At 44.9% G+C, this 14,325-nt stretch overlaps 1 protein-coding gene across 1 annotated transcript in view; it reads right to left on the bottom strand.

Annotated features, from left to right (window-relative positions):
* Positions 1–390: 390 nt before the first annotated feature.
* Positions 391–14,325, bottom strand: part of NOC4L (nucleolar complex associated 4 homolog) — a 30,455-nt gene continuing 16,520 nt past the window's right edge. Inside the window, exons 13-15 of the mRNA XM_040347710.1 lie at positions 3,452–3,534; positions 2,065–2,178; positions 391–918 (exon numbers count right to left, since the gene is read on the bottom strand). Coding sequence (XP_040203644.1) covers positions 805–918; positions 2,065–2,178; positions 3,452–3,534 — 311 coding nt within the window. The 3' untranslated portion in view covers positions 391–804. The remainder of the gene's footprint in view (positions 919–2,064; positions 2,179–3,451; positions 3,535–14,325) is intronic.

Genomic DNA, 14,325 nt, shown 5'->3' with positions numbered 1-14,325 from the left:
GGTAGGAGATATGCATACTTACGTTGGTCCAATATGGAAAAGCCCTAAACTTCAGCTTTGAACATACTGCAGTGCAACATGCCACCAAATTGTCCACCACATAGGAAGATTTTTGAAGCACAACCCAATACCCCAATACTCACAAGCCAATAAAACTAAAATCAGAAGAAGTGAACCAAGCAACAAGTTGGCTGAACAAGGGTGTTATAAGCAGCCTGTACTCGTCTACCCAGTTACCTCAACCAGCCATCGTAGAGCTCCGAAATTCACAGTCATTTGACATCAGTCGTAGCAACCTAGTGCTCAGGCACCAAGCAGTTGTGGAGAAAGAGCAGTAGAAATTGGGTATACCCAAGGCCTTCACATACTTGAATAACGATTACAATACAATTTGTAGAAATGAAAGTTTTATTGCATACATGGTACAGTGTTCTAAAGAGGCATAGACAAAGAAAAACAAAAAATGAAAATATGGACACAAAAATCAATACTGTCCCAAGTCTTTCCATATTGTCCGTTTGGGCAAGTGACCTTGCATGAGGCTTATAACTACATAACCACCCAGAAATCCATGAATACACGTATGCAACATGATTTCTAGACCCCGCTGTGATGGCACACAAGATGGGAGTTTTTGGAGGATACATGGGAAGTGTCACTTTGACCACCTAGTTTGATTTTCTCATATGGTGCCATAAAGTATTTACTTCCATTTCCATTGGGAGATGACTGCTTAAATAGAGGAAAAAAGTTGAATACAAACATATTACCATTTGTGTACTTATTTTTGCCCAGAACTCCACTCTATATAGAAAAGTGTTCAGCTGTCACATCTTGTTTCCTGCCTAAAAGTCCTCGAACAGGTTCAAATTCCAGTGGCACAGACCCAAAGCGCTTCTTCATCTGTTTTTCAAATAACTTAAAAAGAATTTAGAATCAGATTTAGATTTTTTTTACTACACACACAGAAAACACAAATGCCAAAATGTGCCTTATATTTACGGAAACTGTAAAAACAGCCAATGGAGAAATAAATATTGTACCAGAAATGGAAAAAAAAATGGAAAAAAAAAAAACAAAACACACACCCACAACAAATCAGAGCTGTCAAAGCCTAGTGGTGAACACTAGTTTGGAGAACAATACAGAGGGCATTTCAATTTCATTTATATATTTCTCTTGAAGCTCTTAACGTGGATTTGTACTCAATTATTAATTATCTTAATCTACTTTTCTGAAATTCCTCCTTTAAAATAACTGTGGGCACATTCGCATACCAGAAAGTGCAAACACTCATATGCCCACAGCCTCATAACTGTATCTGCAGTGTAAGATTTGGAGTGTGATAAGATTACGTCATTACCACAATGTAACGAGCGAGAAAACTGCATCTCTCTGCTTGTGCTTCAATCTGTAGATCTGTGCTTTGGAAACCTCTCCTGCTAATTTTCAATACTCTACTAGTTATCAGATCGGCAATCAAGGGACAGCTCCGATAAAGAAACAAGTCCCTGCCTGTATAATGGCCACCTCCACACACAGAGTGCAGAACAAAGCTTAGCAAGTCAGTGAAGGGGGTAAAAATCTGTTACGGGAGCTTTCAGACAATACTGGTTACTAGTACTTTTTGTCATCTGCCTGCCCGTTTTGGGCACAACTTCCACACTTCAAGGTAGCCTCCATATCAAGTCTGGGAGTAAACAGAGCACTTAGAGCTATGTGCTGGCTATAGCTTCAATATTGTTTGCACCAAGGTTGATAAAGACCTTTGTAAATACCTGCTCTACAGACTGCTCTTTAGACTAGTATTTGAAAGCTAAAGCCCATTAGACTGTGGAAATAAAACAAGAAATGTAACTATTTATGAAAGGCAGCTTTTCCACTTTCAGGTTTCCTTTATTTGCTTTTATACATCAACCAGTTTTGTAAAGTTAATGCATGGCACACAGTATGAAATATTACAAAAATATACATCTTAGCTATAACATTCAAATACTGTATCTTTATACGATTTGAGTAATTTAAATTAGTATAAAGATGAAAAAACCTGTCACTGTTCCTTACCTCATAGGAAGATAACTCCAGAAGCTCAGAAATATCACTTTCTTGTGTGGACAAGGAACGACTAATGACATTGGCAGCTCTAACAACATCTGGGTAATAGTGATTCTGTAGAGCCTACAAATAATAATAAATAAATAAAAAAAACACACACACACACACACACACACACACACACACACACACACAGAAGAAAGAAGAACTGCTGAACAAAAAGATAATTTCCATCCTAAAATGTTCCTTGCAACATAAGTATAATATTTTGGACGAATATGATTTTTTTTTTAGGTACCAGCAAGAATAGGGCTCTGTGCTTTGCAAAATTATCTCAGCCACATCGAAAATACAGCTATTCAACCCAATTACACCATACATTGTTTTCATGTCTGGAGAGTTTAACTGACAAGGTTGACAAAAGTTTTTGCAAGATCTCAAACTCTACTAGAAAGGTAAAATTGCAAAGAGTGGCCCCAAAAGAGAAGCCCACCTATTTCAAGTAAAATAAAAACATATATCCTTTTTATAAATCTACCACAGTGCATCCCTAGCAAGCGTTACACATGGGCGCCTCTACCAAAACTAATAAATAATGTGTAACTGTTTAGCTATTCTTCTAATACAGTGTTACACATCACAGTCAGTATCATTTTGCTCCTTGCTGGTTTCCCTTTACTGTTTTCTGGGCTACCTACTTGGTCAATGGCAGAACTGATGAGACAGAGAGACCAGTTTGGTTTAAAGCCCAACTCAAGGAAAATGAAAATGTATGGATCTACATATTCAATCCTCCACATTACTAGACCAGTATTCGCAGTGTCTTCATCATGGTCCACCAGTCTAAGGTCCTGGCAGCAAGGCCAATACATACCTCTGCATTGGAAATGAAGACACCAAGTGATAGTCCACCACCAGAGCATAGAGAAGCGACCTCTACCAGGGAGCAGAGGATCAAGACAGTGCCTTACACGCCTCCCTTGACCAACACAGCAATTGACCCTCGCAGTGTGGGCACAACCCCACTGCAAGGAAGGGATTTACAGGAGTTGGGATTCAATTTATAGGGTTTTGTGTTTTTTTTTTATAAACTGATTCAGAAGATTTTGCAGTACCGATTGACCTTAAAAGCGATTTTGCCAAAATGTTGTCCCCTACAGAGAAGTCATTTAATACTCTCCCACTGCCTGTGCCACAGGTCTTCACAGTAGGCAAAATAAACTACCGTCTGAAAAATCTGCACAATTCACACTTCTAGGAGTGCTGGATTACAGCTCCCCACTGGTTGAATAGGCTGGCCCTGAAGGTCACTACTGTGTTCTATAGTAAGATGGGGGCTAGCAGGAGGTATCAGAACTAATAAAACTGGTAATGAAGAACTATTTTGTCGTCTCACCTCTAGCTCCCACAGAGAGCTCTCTAAAGCTTGACTCTTTGCTGGATCTTCCTCTTCCATGATGTATGGATCGGACGTCAAATCTTGAATACAAAACAGAAAGATTACAAAAATTGGCATAATGTATTCACCCTAGCCTAGCCCATTTTCTTGCAGTATGAATTTACTGCATGGGAAAAAAAAAAAAAAAAAAAATCAGCCATATGTTTATGACCACCTAATACCGAGTAGGTACCCTCTTTGCCACCAAAATAGCCATGACCCAGCACAGCATGAATGCCTCTAAACCTCTGAAGGTATGCAGTAGTATCTGTCCCTAAGCCTAATCAGTAGCAAATCCTTTAAGTGCTGTAAGTAGCAAGATGGAGCCTCCATGGATTGGACTTTTTTCTTCCCAGCATATCCCACAGATAATTGGATTGAGATCTGGAGAATTTGGAAGCAAAGTCAACGCCTCAATTTTTTGCAGTGATGGAGGGCACATTTACCCACGGAGAGAGGCCCCTGCCATCAGGGAATACGGTTTCCAAAAAGGGATGTACTTGGTCAGCAACATATTTTAGGTAGGTGGTATATGTCAAGTAACATCCAAATGAATTGCAGAACTCAATCAATCCCAGCAGAACATTGCCCAAAGTGTCAAACCGCTTAATCTGGCTTGCCTTCTTCCCATACTGCATCATATTTCCATCTCTTCCCCTGGTAAGCGATGCACACATACCCAGCCATCCACATAATGTAGAAGAAAACCAGATTCATCAGACCAGGGCTCCCTCTTCCATTGCTCCAGTTCTGATGCTCACACGCCCAGCACTTTTGGCTGTGTACAACTACTGTAGCTGTTGGCTTTTAAGAAACAGACACTTACAGGTGCAGGAGTCAAGCACTGTCATCACTGGTCTTCAGGTCCCTGATGCTGTGATCTTGTTTGTGGGAAGCTAGCTGCGACTTTGTTGTTTCACAGGGGCTCCCCACTGTGCATGCACAACATGCACTGGGCATTCAGACTTTTCTCTCTGCCTCCTGGGAATTGTGACCAATTCCAGGAGGTTGCAGAGAGGGGGTATGGTTTAAAACTTTCACTCTTCTTGCCTTGGTGACCGAGTACCTGTCAGAAATAGGCTTCCGCTCCCAGAAAAAAAAAAAAAATAGATGTTGGGAAGAGGATGAGGAAAAAGCAGAACTTTGTTCGAAATTCCACTTAAACTTATCAGTGGTCATAAAGTTATGGCTGATCTGTGTATATATCAAGTAGAAATGTAATAGTATGCTCTGCTGCTCAGTGTAATTTTTATTCCCCCCCCCCCCCCCCCCCAGCATATATATGCATTTACATGCATTAAAGGATAAGTTCTGCCTAAAGTGTGTGAAGATCTGCTACCCTCTCCAACACAGACTTTATCTGTCAGGATTCAAATTCTTGGAGCCACCTGTGGGGAACACATTACATGTTCCGTTCGGTTTTAGGGTGGAGCATGTTCCCCCTGCTGCAGCCAACCAGGTCACTCATTCACAGAGTTCTATGAATGTGGTGTGCTGAACAAAATTGATTATAAAGTGATATGAAAAGTCCAACTGTAGAAATCACAGATCCGTGATAATGCAGGTAAATAAAAAAAAAAAATTAAAAAAATCCCACCTCGTGCGTGCACCACAGTCAATATAGACTCTTAACAGAGAGCCTGAACACTTTATTATAAAATGGTCAAACAGGCTTGATTTAATAATTTTTGCAGGGGGCCCACCCATCAGCTGGAAACGTGTCCTCAGATCAAAAAGGGCATTAGCTGGATAGGAGGGATTAAAATGAGAGTTCAAAATGTAAAGATGCAGGCCCATTTGGAACTAGGTGTGCAACGTTTGTCCGATATCCGTAGGTCTCACTAATAACTGTTAAGGGTGGGGAATTGTTGTACTCGATTAAAGTGCTTACTTTATGAAGATGTATATATCATCTTGAGTGATGGAAAAAATATTGCACTCATTCAATGGGTGTCAAGCAGGCAACTATAGGTGTTATACTACACTAAACAAGATAATTAATAGAAAGAAAGCTGCAATAGTGAAAATTGAAAAAATATATAGTGACCTATAAAAAGAATGTAAACACATACATGTGTAGGCAATAGTATCAAAAAAATGATATAACAATCTAAATGTGAAAAGAGTGACACTATAAATACATAAGGAATATATAAAGTAAACCCATAACATGTGAATTCACAAATAAAGTCCAAAAGATTAAATAGAAAGGAAAGATGACCGCTCAATAGTAGAGCCTCCTCACTAAAACCAAACCATGGGTGCCGGCAATGCAAAAATACGAAGGGAACTTGGACAGCCGCACTCCAAAAACGTTCCTTTTATTAAAATCGATCACAAAATAAACATGCCACAGCAAAAATTGGAACAAGAGCCAACGTGTTTCGCACTGTAGCTTCAGTGCCTAGTCATAGATAGTATTAAGCACTGAAGCTACAGTGCGAAACACATTAGCTTTTGTTCCAATTTTTGCTGTGGCATGTTTATTTTGTGATAGATTTTAATAAAAGGAACGTTTTAGGAGTGCGGCTGTCCAAGTTCTTCATATTTTTGCAAAGTCCAAAAGATGAATGAATATTAAAGCTTATAACCTCCAAGTGAAATAAATCCACGGCATCCAGAAACGTGAAGATAGGAAAGCACCTCCACCTTAGTAAAACACTGCCTCTTACCAGCTAAAATTGATCTCTTATCACAGGAGATCACAATCGCATGTAATGATGGTAGCCTCCACACGAATCTCCACCAGGGAAAGCGTTCCCGTGACCACGTCCCCATTGAGACGAAACGTTGGGCAAGCAACGTTCTGACGTCACTAGCTGAACCCAGAAGATACAGGCAGGTAGATCGAGGAGCCGGCCGGCTCGATATTTTTATGCTCACAGCGCTGGAATTAGTTGTAAGTGCGCATTTTTATGTGATTAATAAAAATACCTTGGATTTTATGCAATGCGGGCTTCTTTCTCTTTTTATGGCACATCTTGCAATAATATACTGAATGAGGTTACCATTTATTAATGCTTTTCCTGGTGGAGATTCGTGTGGAGGCTACCACCATTACATGCGATTGTGATCTCCTGTGATAAGAGATCAATTTTAGCTGGTAAGAGGCAGTGTTTTACTAAGGTGGAGGTGCTTTCTTATTTTCACGTTTCTGGATGCCATGGATTTCTTTCACTTGGAGATAAGATTGAATATTCATTCATCTTTTGGACTTTATTTGTGAATTCACATATGGGTTCACTTTATATATTCCTTATTTTTAGTGTCACTCTTCACATTTAGGATTGTTATATCATTTTTTTTATACTATTGCATACACGTATTTACATTCTTGATTTTTTTATATATATATCCAGGACTGTTATACAAGCGGAAATTCAGAGAAATTGATCGAGCAGGGTTACAAAACAGGATATTTTGCATAAGGAGAAATCCTACCTCATTCTATCATTTCCTAGGACACCCGTTATTTATTATTTGCCCGAGGTTCACAAGAATCCAGTTTGCCCCCCCGGGGCGACCTATATTCAAATGGAATTGATTCTGTTACATCCCGGGTGGGCAAATATATAGATTTCTATTTACAACCCTTGGTGAAACAAATGCCTTCCTATTTTAAAAAGACACCATCGGCAGTGTCCTGTTTTTTGGATAGGGACTCTGGCCTAACCAATACACAGTTTATTATGGACCTTCTCAAATTTGCCGCTACCTATATCTATTTTTGGTTTAGGGGGCCATTTTATCTGCATAGTAAGGGTGTTGCAATGGGGACTAAATATATGCATCGAGCGTGGTTAACCTTTTTATGGCTCAGTGGGAGTATTAACTGAGTTTTTGTATGAGCTTAATTCTAATTATAGAGGGATCAGGTTGAACTATGAAATTAGTCAAAGTGTTATACATTTCTTGAAACTTAATATTAAGGAGGAGGGAGGGAGTTTCAGTAGCTCCACCTTTAAGAGCACAGACCATAATGCCTATATTTCTAAGGCTAGTTGCCACCATCACTCGTGGCTGAATGGGGTCCCTAAAGGACACTCTTTGAATCAGACATAACTGTTGTGATCTGAAAGATTTTCATACCCAGTCTTAGGTTCTGTTTCACAGGTTTGAGAAGGAATATGATCCCTTGAGTATGACACCGAGTGAAGTTAGAAATATGGAGAGAGATTATTGGTCCATTAACTTGAAAATAGTGACAACTTGAGTAATTTTGGCCCCTCCTTTATTACTACCTATCGCTCACAGTATTATGCCATTAAGAATATTTTGTAAATAAACATTGGCACATTTTTTTTTTTTCACAAGAAAAATGTTTATTCAAATTTTTACAATACAAGCGATGCAGAAGCACAGTTAGTCACAGAGAAAGCATTACTCAGAATTTCACCAGTTAAATGTGTTGCTGGTATGAACAGAGGAGAAGCGGTGACAGGCTAGCATACACCCATACAATGAGAAATCACAGCAAGGTTACCTAAAGGAGGTTCCGGGGGGGGGGGGAAGCAGGAGGAGTGTATAACAGGGGGGTGAGGAGAAGGGGGGGGGAGGGAAAGGGGGGGGGGGGGGGAAGGACCTCATCCGAGCAGTCAAACACACCTTGAACATACAGCATATAGCTTCTAGGAAATCATAACAGAGGGCCATTTCCATCATTGTCCCCAGTAAACTCCGTGCCCCAGGCATCTATCCACCCCGACCATATCTTATCAAATTTAGTAGGACAGTTTCGATTAGCAAAGGTGATCTTGTACAGTGGCAGCACCGAGTTCAATACCGAGCACCATGAGGACACCGTGGGAGGTGCAGCACTCTTCCAGTGGAGGAATATCTCCCTACGGGCATAAAAAGTAGCATACCCGAGGAATAATTTTGTGTATTTACCCCGCACCCCAGGGCCGAAGACATTCAGCAGCATTGATTTAGGGCTAGCTCCCAGGTCCAGAGCGGTAATCTGGTCAAGGGCGTCAGCCACTCCCGACCAATAACCTCCAAGGCGGGGGCAGGACCAGACCATGTGAAAGAAGGATGCAGCCCCTAGATTACATCTGGGGCAGGCCACCGGGACGTTAGGATTCATAATTGTCAACCGTTTCGGGGTGAAGTAGGCCCTGTGGAGGAATTTGACCTGCATAAATCGGTCTCTAGCCGAAATCATAGTTGTAACGAAGGAAGAGACACATGTCTCCCATTCGTCCTCTGACAGATCAGGAATGTCCATCTTCCATTTTTCCAAAGTTTTTTCAAGTTTCTTTGTAGGAGCTATGGACAAGCGGAGATACAAGGAGGACAGGGGCTTGTCTATGACCTTAGCGTTAAGAAACCCCTCCACAGAGTCTGATTCCATCGTGAGAAGTGGTGGGAACTGTTTCCCATAGGCATGTCGTAGCTGATAATATCGGAACAGCATCCATCCCGGTAATGAGTAGGCGTCCTGGAGATCGGAGAAAGAGCGCAACCTACCCCCCCTAACAATGTGCCTCGGTTTCACTATACCCTTTCCCGCCCAGACCTGTGGATCCGGAACTGAATTCATGTGCGGCAGATTAGGATTACCCCACAGGGGGATGTGAGGTGAGAACTTCTCGGGGGAGCCAAAACGGGTCCTAGCCCTGTGCCATACCGTAATGGTTGTACGCATCAAGTCTGTGATGCCAGGGTGGGACCTCGCCCCCCTGAACACCACATTACTAAGGGAGGCGTACGACCCCATTATAGCTGCTTCCAGAGTCACTGCCGGGTTATCGCGGGGTTGGGAGAACCACCACCTGACCGTCACCAGGACAGCCGCCCAGAAGTAGACCTGGAAGTCCGGTAGGGACAATCCCCCCCGATCTATGGGAAGCTGAAGGGTGGAGACGGCCAGCCGCGGGGGCCCCCCATTCCAGATAAAGGAGGATATTATGCTTTTAATCTTGGCAAAAAACGCGGCGGGGGGAATCAGAGGGGAATTTCGAAAGAAGTAAAGAAATTTAGGCAAATATACCATCTTAATCAGATTTACTCTACCCACCGGTGAAAGGGGGAGAGTCCTCCAGGTTGCACATTTCTGCGAAAAGTTTTTCAGCAGTGGTTGGAGGTTCAGCTCATAGTATGAGGACAGCGGAGTCCCGATCCTTACTCCCAGATATTTAAATTCAGGTGTCCAGTTTAGGGGGGTGCCCGTCGGCGGGTGAGGGCCCGACGCGTGTAGTGAGAAGAGGAGTGATTTCTCCCAATTAACCTTAATGCCCGAAAAGGAGCCGAAGACATCCACTATCTGGAGCGCGGGTGGGAGGGAGGAAGTATCCTTGAGGAAAAGGAGGGTGTCATCGGCATAAAGGGATATTTCATCCACGACCACACCTATCCTAATCCCCTCCACCGAGGGGTCAGATCTGATGCGAGCCGCCATGGGCTCCATGGCTAGCGCAAACAGACCAGGGGAAAGTGGGCAGCCCTGTCTGGTACCCCTAGACAGAGGAAAAGATGATGACAGTGAGTTATTGGTGCGTATCCGGGCTGTAGGATTGCGGTATAGCATCTGAACCCACCCAATAAAACGGGGGCCAAACCCAAATTTACGGAGGACGGCCCAGAGGTAGCGCCACTCGACCGAGTCGAAAGCCTTCTCGGCGTCTAAGGAGGCCACAACCCCCGTACCGTCCCCACCTGCCCTAGAGAGATGGGTGAGGAGGCGACGGATATTAATATTGGTTCCCCTGCCCGGCATAAAGCCAGACTGATCTGCATGGACCAATGCGGTGATCACAGTGTTCAGTCGTCCAGCCAGCACTTTGGCCAAGAGTTTGGCATCCACATTAAGGAGAGATATTGGTCGGTACGAGGAACACTGTTCAGGGGGCTTACCCGGTTTAAGAATGACAACAATTACCGCCTCAGCCATCGTCGGGGGAAGAGAGTCCCCCTCTGTGGCTTTTTGGAGCACAAGTTTAAATGATGGGAGAATTTCCTCTGCATATGTTTTAAAGAATTCGGCAGGGATGCCATCCGGGCCCGGCGTTTTGCCATTCTGCAAGGATGCTACCGCCCGCTGAAGCTCCTCCAATGTGATAGGGCCATCCAGCGCCTCCCTGTACGTGGAGGTCAGGCACGGGAGCTCCGTCCCATTGAGGTAGGCCGCAAGCTCTGCATCCGTACATACCATCCGAGAGCTGTAGAGCTCCTGATAGAAAGATGCAAATCCGGCATTGATAGCGGTGGGATCGGTCAAGGTCGTCCCATCAGAGTCGCATATAGCCGAAATAGTCACTGGAGAGGAGCTTTCCCGCGCCAGCCATGCCAACATACTACCTGTCTTCTCCCCATGTTCAAATATTCTTTGGGACTGGTGTAGGAACTGAGTTTTTGTGGCCGCTGTGCGGAGCAAGAGAACATCCCTCAACGCTGCCTGAAAATCTGAATAGACCTCGGGGGACCCAGTAGTGGAGTATTCAAGTTCGAGTGCTGCCACCCTCCCCTCAGCTCTCAGGGTGTCCTCCCTCAGGTCTCTCCGGACCCCACGAATGTGGGACTGCAAACTGCCTCTAGTAAAAGCCTTAAATGCATCCCAAGACGTGGTCAGGGCTATAGAGTGGTCCAGATTCTGCCAATAACGTATTGCCTCTGATCTATACGGCTCCGAGATCCTCGAGTCCGACAGCCAGAACCTGGACAACCTCCACAAGCTCTCCCCCGGTGCATTGGAAACACATAGTTTCAACGCAAGTGGCGCGTGGTCAGATATGCCACGGGGGAGAATAGAGACATCCCGAACTCTGGAAAGAACAGACCCCCCAGCATAGGCAAGGTCTATGCGTGAAAGGGTCTTATGCGAGGCCGAGTGACAAGTGTAGGCTCGCTGGGAAGGGTTGCGCCACCTCCACACATCAGTCAGGTTGGAAGCCTCCGCCCAAGAGAGCAGCTCTGAAGATGAGCCCGCTACGGGTGAAAGTCTGTCCATCCCAGAGTCCGGAACCAGATTAAAGTCCCCCAGTATCACCACATTGTCTGTGGCAAAGGCAGCAATCTTAGAAATCAACTGGTTAAGTAAGCGCATGGAGGCTGGGGGGGGCAGGTACAGTCCCACCACCACCAGCTCCAACCTATCCACAATGGCATGTAACATAACAAAACGGCCGTCCGGATCAATCTCCAGTGCTAGCAGTCGGAACGGCAAGGATTTATGCACAAGAATGCTGACCCCTCTAGAGTAATTGGTATGCGTGGAGTGGTATAGATGTCCCACCCAAGGTTTCCGAAGACTCAAGAGCTTACCGCCCGTCAAGTGAGTCTCCTGCAATATGCAGATTTGGGGGCGATATGTTTTAAGAAATTGAAACACCAATGATCTCTTCACAGAGGAATTTAGCCCCCTGGTGTTCCACGATATTATATTGCATTCAGCCATAATCACTTAGTGCTACATTTTCAGACCCGGATACATTCTCCAGAGTTGGATGCAGAGTCCGGGCCACTGCGCAGGTCAGGACAGAGCATCTCAGGTAATCTATGACATTCATATAAACATCGCTTGTGAAAAAAACAGTACAAAAACAAGGTATACCAAAACATTCCCACCCCACCCCCCCACCCCCCACTTTGGGGAGGCTTAGGATCCCAACTCAGAACCCAGGCGAACACGCCTGCAATGGGGAAACGCGTGCGGAATGGCATCCACAGTCCAGCAGTCAGATGGTGCACATTAAGTCTCTTGCCGGAGACCGGATTAGATATGTGGGTGCAGTCTCCCGGCAGCCGCCGGGGGCAGTAAAACTTGAACTGTAACGTTGCATGAGCAGCCAGGAGGTGCCAGCCTTGGCCAAAGGAGAGGAGACAAAAAGGGGGAGGGGGGGGGTACAGTAAAGGATCAGCAGTCACGTGGCCCTCCAATCAGGGTACCCCATCCACCCACAGGAAGAACTGATGGCCCCCTAACCCCTACAGCCCATAAAGTAAAACATCAGTGAACGCATGAGACAGTCCGGGGGGGGGGGGGGCACAGAACATGTACAGGCCATCATGTAAAGGAGGCATGTCTATAAGGCAGCAAATGGCTATGGCTCATGTAAAAGAACAAACAATGTGACTCTTCGGTAGTAGTGGTACTTATCTGCGAGGTAGCGTGTCGATCCACATGGAAGCCTCCTCAGGAGAAGTAAAGAATCTAACCGATTCACCATCCTCTACCCGCAGTCTGGCCGGGAACAGCATGCTGTACTTAATATGCTTGGCTCGGAGTCTGGCCCTCACCGCATCGTATGATTTCCGTTGTTTCTGCGTTTCCAGCGAGTAGTCCGGGAAGATCAGGAGTTTGGCGTTCTCAAATCGCAGTTCACCTTGGGATCTCGCCTCCTTCATTACCGTATCGCGATCACGGAAGTGAAGTAACTTGAAAATAAAAGTGCGGGGTGGTGCTCCCTGTGGCCCCCTAGTGGATGGTATACGATGGGCTCGTTCCACTGTAAAAAATGGGGAAAAGCGTGCAGCGGGGAGGATAAGTTGCAGCAAACGCTCAGCAAAGGCGGTGGGATCCGTACCCCCAGCCCCCTCCGGAAGACCCAGCACCCGCAAGTTATTTCGCCTGTTACGGTTCTCGGCGTCCTCGGCTCGGGCCTCCAGTGCCTTAACTTTAGTTTTTAACACACGCATATCACTTCCCTGGTCATGTACCGTGTCTTCAGTCTGAGAGACCCTCTGCTCCACTTCAGCCATGCGACCCCGGAGTGTATCAAAGTCCTTCCTTATAAACTCCACATGGGTCTGAATGTGGTCTACCTTGCCTGTCAGGGTAGTGATCGCCAGCATCACAGCCTTAAAATCGGCCGCCGTAGCTGGCAGCCGCTCCGGATCGTCGGCCTGGTTCTCCATCTGGGCAGGATGTTTAGGCGAGGCCCCGGCTGCGGCCTTGTCCGCGGTTCCCGTTTTCGCGGACTTTTTGCCCCGATTCTGGTAGCCTTTTCTCATACCCCAGGGCCAGGAGTACCACCGAAGGCTGGGGGAACACAAGGGGGTCTTTTAAGGCAACTCTGCACCCTATAAAGGCCGGATTTAGAGCCGATCTGCAGGAGCTCAGACACTAGATGTCTGCTCCCATTGCCATCCGGACACGCCCCCTCACATTGGCACATTTTACAAAATAAGTGTTTAGGTCCTCGTCTTCCCTCCCAACTGGAGGTCATGTTTAAGGGCATTACCTCTTTGAAAGATAGGGAGGCGATTAGGGTTTTAGATCCTCTTTATAGACCATCCTTTTTAACATAACTTAACCGGATATTTTTAATGTAGGAAGTGTCAGGCCTATAATTTGAATAAATGTAAGACTAGGAAAATGTGATTGTGTCCAAAGATATTGATAAGAACTATACAGTTGGGCACTTCATCACTTGTAGCACCACGCACGTGGTATATATACACTCCAATGCCCATGTGGGCTACAGTATGTGGGATGGACTACTCCCACATTAAATGTTAGACTTAATGAACATGGCCAACATTCGCAATGGGTAATCCAAGCAGAACGTCTCTCGACATTTTGATCTTGTGCACAATAGAGATCCATCTGGCACCCTCTTTATGGAAATTGATCATTGGAGGGGGAGTTACTAGGTCAGGGAGCTGTCCAAAATGCAAACTAAGTGGATATATATTCTTAAAAGTTATGTTCCACGTGACCTGAATATTGTTTGTGGTGTCAACCGTTTTATAGAGAACTCTTGATTTAGCTGGCCTCCCCTTTTCTCTGGTTTTATACACACTTCTCAAAAAAAATTAAAGGAACACTTCTGAATCAGAACTCCTGGGATATTGATCTGGTCAGTTAAGTAGCAGAAGGGGAGGGGTGTATA

This window comes from Rana temporaria, chromosome 1 (genome assembly GCF_905171775.1).
Source record: "Rana temporaria chromosome 1, aRanTem1.1, whole genome shotgun sequence".
Lineage (NCBI taxonomy): Eukaryota > Metazoa > Chordata > Amphibia > Anura > Ranidae > Rana > Rana temporaria.
This window is presented reverse-complemented; position numbering and strand designations above follow the sequence as displayed.